Raw genomic sequence first — 5,225 nt, forward strand, 5'->3', positions numbered from 1 at the left:
AAGAACCCAACGCATAGCTTTTACTGGACCATAAAGTTATTCATTATACTGCAATTTGTGTGAAAAGCATTTGTCATTGAGAACTTGCTATCAAAAGTCCCATCCCAAAAATTCTGACCTTTACATCGCATTTCGTTACGAAATAAAAATTGATTGTACATTCCTGAATCTACTTCCTTGAAACTTATATTACGGATGAAGGTGAATTTCTATTTCATCGTTGCGGCATCTACTCTACAAACTTCCTTATCTAAACCGTCAGAGACGCCAAAATGGTATCCCTGCCCAATGTACTCCGATCCATCCATTGCTGTCGAAAGTACACAAGTACAGTGTGGAAAATTCAAAGCACCTTTATGCTACTCTGACGTATGTTCAGCGCCATCAAGTGTAAACCAGACAATTGAGCTTTTTGTCAAGCTCATTCCAGCAAATGAACCTGAGACAGCTATGAACATTTGGATGCTCGGAGACCAAATCGGGGCAGCCTCTGACTCTAGTAAGTATCTATCGCAACTGAATTTATGTCATAATTACTGACCTTTCGGGTTAAATGTTTGTGTAGTGGAAGCAGCGATGGTTCAATTGACAAATAAACTAAATGGATCTGTGAACATCTACACGATGGACCCTCGTGGTAGTGGGAGAAGTACACGTTTGGATTGTGCAGTGAGAACAAATAATCCTCTTGGATATAAAATGGACCCATCTCAAGTTGCGTCGTGTGCTCAAAAGTTAGAACGCACGTTTGGAAATCTTGCTGCATTTTCGCCGACAAGTGCAGCGCATGACCTCTTTAATTTGATTTCGAAGCTTTCCAATGGAGCCGACACAATTTTGTATGGCACGATATACGGAGCACTATTAGTAGAGCGTGTCATGCATCTCGCCCCTCCTGACGTCACCGGATACGTTCTCGACGGACCAATAAGTACAACGGGGTCATACTATTATCAATCAAATGCGGACCGCGACGCTGGCGAAGTGGCTGACGCTTTTATGGAGCTCTGTGATCAAGATCGCGTCTGCAGCTCCCATTTCAAGGATACACTAGCAGCTACAATTCAAGAAATTATAGACAATTTCGACAATCAAGCTGACTCACCATGCTTCGAGTTGATGGGCTCAATCAAAGTGAATTTGCAAAACGCTTCGGCCTCAAGTTATCTTCGGTTAACAAATTCAATCATGTTATCCACAGTATTGTATACATGGATTCCTCAACTTGTCTATCGACTCAAGCGTTGTCAGCTTCAAGACGTCAAGATATTAAAGAAATTTGTAAAGTTCTTAAACGCATATGACTATAGCGAAAGCCCACTATACTCAATTACGTTGCAAGGTCTGATCAATTACTCAGAGTTCTGGGAAAAACCAACACCTTCGTTGGCAATATTGAAGAAGCGTTTTACGGATTCTACTGCCGGTGAGGGTACGTACGATGAACTTCCTCTATACTGTGCTTTCTCAAAAGAACAATCGAAGGCGTGTGCTAAATATGATTTCGGCAAGTACAAAGCTCAAGGAATCATTTACAAGCGTGATCAATACTGGAATGCAAGTGTTTCTATTCCCAATCAGGCTAGCGTTTTGGTGCTGAGCAGCAAGTTGGACATGGCTGCACCGCACAAGTACACACAACGGCTTCTAGAATCTCTAGATGGCGACAATAAAAAGCTGATCTCCTTCGATTTTGGAAGCGGGGGGACACTGTCTACAACATTTGTTGATTTGAGATCTTTTGAAAAGGACACTTGTGCACTAGAGGTGCTTGCTTCGTACATCCGCAATAATGGTGACTTAGCCAGCCTAGATCAATCGTGTTTGGACAAGATGCCAGAATTCGAAATGATTCTTGAGGACTTCAATGCAGACCACCTCATGACGCTTATCAACACAACAATTTAGATGACATTAACATAATGAATGTACTCATTGTTCACTCTACGTGAATTGTCTCATGATACGGCTGTATTTAAGCTCTTATTAGTCCAGAATGCTTGCTGGGTTTCAACGTGATGAGATAGATAAAAAGCTGGAGCATCGATGTACTAATGTTCTGACCTATAGTGCCACGTTACATCCCACTTCGTGGTACAACTGTTCCAGCTCACTCCTCTTTTAAAACCGGTCTTTACATATACGACAAATGTTTTATGCGCCTTCAGTACGAAGCCATACTAGCTTGATTTACTCTCATATCATTTTGTCTGAAGCACTCAACTAGAGCAAGGATGATATATCTGCCTCATACAAGCAATTAATTCTAATTATCAACTGATCGAGGAATTGACCAAAGCGTAGCTGACTATGCTGTTCTGTATCACAAGAATTTAAGGAGTCGGTGTTTTGGGTACGAATCGCTGTATTTAGTTTATCATGAGCATGTGCAAGTCGCTACTTCACATTATCCTTTCCGGTACGAAAAGCTGGCGCCAAGTCTAGAGTTAAAATTGACCCACCATGCGAGTTGCCTCCGGTTTACAGACTCCTATTTAAAGGTGACTTGGCTCCCGGAATATGATACTGCTTCACATTTACTTACTCGTATCAAGGGAACAGTGTGATATTACATAAGCTACATTTGTATGTAGTGACTACCGCGACATATAGTAGCTCTCAAACTCTACAGACTCTATGGCAAAAGACATCACCTTACACCTGGTATGAATCATCCCATCAGAGATACTTTCTAAGGATCACGACAAACTTTCGTTCTAACCCGAGTTACACTCTGAAAACCACAATATACGATTGCATTTTTTTGTCTCATTCGAAGACCATAATATATAGCAACATAGCACTTCTTTCTAAGTAGTAAACCAATTCCTCATTTTAACGACCTAGTAGAGTTGCTAACTCCTCATCAAATTCCTCACTGCTTTACCTATTTCAAAACATTCGTCGCCACTCCTTTTCGTGTTACACGCTTTTTAGCATTCCCTTTGTTCTCATCTTCTTCAATAATTGAAGGTATTGACTGGAGTGATGAAGCAATTGATGCAATAGAAAGCGAACGTCGATCAAATGTATCGGATTCAGCTTCACTATCGCTTGAAGTATCAGCAAATGTACGTGCTTCAGGTCGTAATTGCCCACGAACCGATTGATGTTGAGTAGACTTTTCAATCATTTCATTATCTTGATCAATCGTATTTTCTTTCTCTTCATCTTGAATTTCATCTTCATCATGAATAGTATCAAGAAAGCGTTTGCGTTTCTTTCGAGCACTTGGTAATGAGCTATCGATTGGAGAATGAAGCTTGAGAAAATGTGTTCCAAACTCCATCGGCTTGATAGGTGACAATGAAGTCTATAAGGAGAAAACAATAATAAACAAAAGTCAGTAGCGAGCGTAAGAAATGAGACAAATCACTTTGATGTACGTTAAGTCTTGAGCTGCGAATTGAAAGTGAATCTGGTGCTTCGGGTTCCTTCCTTCCATCAGAAGTGAAAACTCGATTCGATCGACCGAATTGATAGAGATGCTTTGGTAAGAAGATTTTCCCTGGAAACGGTTTTAAGTCGGATTGAGTCTTAATACGCTTCTTAAGTAACATCGCAGTCATGTCAATAAGTGGATACATTGCAAGATCATTCGGTGCAATCACATCATGATATTGCGAGAGTTTTGTCAACATCTGCAGTAGAAACGCAATATTGTCAGCGGCTGATTTCGGAGAGACTAACCCATCTAGAAAAAATTCTAAATATGCCAATTGATCACTCCATTCAGCGCTTTGAAGTATGGAAACTGATGATGTTTTTTCGACCAAATTAGTTGGAAACGAGGGATGGTGAGCTAGTAGATGAATCACATAAGGTAGAGCATATTCAGGTACAATCACTGCATTTAAATTCGGATCTTGGTCGGGATTCGAATTTTCAGATGCTGCATCAAACATCCGTCGCATGCGTTCAACTGCAATCTTAAGAATATTTCGAGCTTCTTTCTTTAAGCTAAAAGTTGTTTCAGTAGCTACTAAAGCCAAGTAACTGAGATATTTATGTGGATGTCGCACCGAATGTTTCACGACGTGAGATGTCAATTTCTTTAAAAATTGACGACGAACTTCTTCACTTGAATCTTGAATACTGAGACCAAGTAAATGCCATTCCGAGATAGAGAGCAAAGTTTCAAGTTGTGGATTTCGCATCATTTTTAATAGACCACACGATGCTGTCAAACGAAACATCGCAGTTTGAGCACTAGTGACTGCAAATTTACTTCCATTCGAGCGCAATATTTCAACCAAAAGTTTCATAAGCTTTGCTGCTTCTTGAGACGATTCATGAGGGACATACACGGCCAAATTTACCAAAACTTTAAGACCTAAGCATCGAATTTCCGTGGTCTTTGCTGCAGCAAGTCGTTTACTCTTTGGTGTACTACCTTCAGAAATTGAATCAAAAGCTTCATCTCGTTTATTAATCAATTCGTCAAACAATAACGTCCATAAATGAGAAACCAGAGACGGATTTTCGTTAAATTGATAGCTACAATGTTTCGAAAAAACGACCAGACTTTGCAATGCTGCTAACACTCCACCTTGCGATGAAGATCCAACTTTTTCTTTCGAGCATAACTTTTTAAGCACTTGTATTGTAGGTTTTGCTTTGCCGTAAAAATGAGTAAGTGCCACTGCCGCCAACTCTGCTGCTCGTCTTGTTTTCGTAGCATTTAAAGACTGAGCTACATCGCCAAGACAAAACTTCTGAAGTCGCTCAATAAGCACTTTTGATGGTATTCTATTGTCGTCTTTTATGTCACTTGTAGTAGACCAATGCTGTGCATAATTCGCAAGAATCTCCAAAGCTCCAAGTATCACATTGAAATCTTTACCATTTGACTCGTTATTGTCGTCACGAGACTTGTTTTTCACAAGAATATTAGTCACTTGATCGCGAATAAATGGATCAAAGAGTCGCGGCAAATCGTTTGAGACCATCACTAACAATTCGACAGCACTACGTGTCTCTTTCATCGATCGACCATGTTTTCCAGCTAAAAAGTCCAAAAGATAACCAATAGAAACATGATTGACAGTCAATAACGCAAGTTTTCGACATAATTTCTTTAAAAATTCACCTAAAGCCGTTCTCGATCCCACACATCGAACAAGTTCATCTCGTGCAAGACGAATAGCATTTTGCGATTTTTGATTATCACACAACGCACCAAGATGTTTAAACACACTATGATCTTTCCACTTTCCAAGTTTTTC

At 40.0% G+C, this 5,225-nt stretch overlaps 2 protein-coding genes across 2 annotated transcripts; one reads left to right on the forward strand and one right to left on the reverse strand.

Annotated features, from left to right (window-relative positions):
• Positions 1–288: 288 nt before the first annotated feature.
• PHALS_02133 (uncharacterized protein) lies at positions 289–1,908 on the forward strand (the record flags this gene model as incomplete). The annotated part of the gene is made up of 2 exons (XM_024716651.1): positions 289–499; positions 566–1,908. The coding sequence occupies 2 exons, from the start codon at positions 289–291 to the stop codon at positions 1,906–1,908; spliced, it is 1,554 nt and encodes a 517-aa protein (XP_024582229.1).
• A 979-nt stretch (positions 1,909–2,887) lies between these two features.
• On the reverse strand, positions 2,888–4,985 carry PHALS_02134 (Sister chromatid cohesion complex Cohesin, subunit PDS5; the record flags this gene model as incomplete). Its single annotated transcript, XM_024716652.1, has 2 exons — positions 2,888–3,313; positions 3,387–4,985. 2 exons carry the CDS (start codon positions 4,983–4,985, stop codon positions 2,888–2,890), a joined length of 2,025 nt encoding a protein of 674 aa, XP_024582230.1.
• Positions 4,986–5,225: the final 240 nt, after the last annotated feature.

This window comes from Plasmopara halstedii (genome assembly GCF_900000015.1).
Source record: "Plasmopara halstedii genome assembly, contig: Scaffold_1736, whole genome shotgun sequence".
Classification (NCBI taxonomy): Eukaryota; Oomycota; class Peronosporomycetes; order Peronosporales; family Peronosporaceae; genus Plasmopara; species Plasmopara halstedii.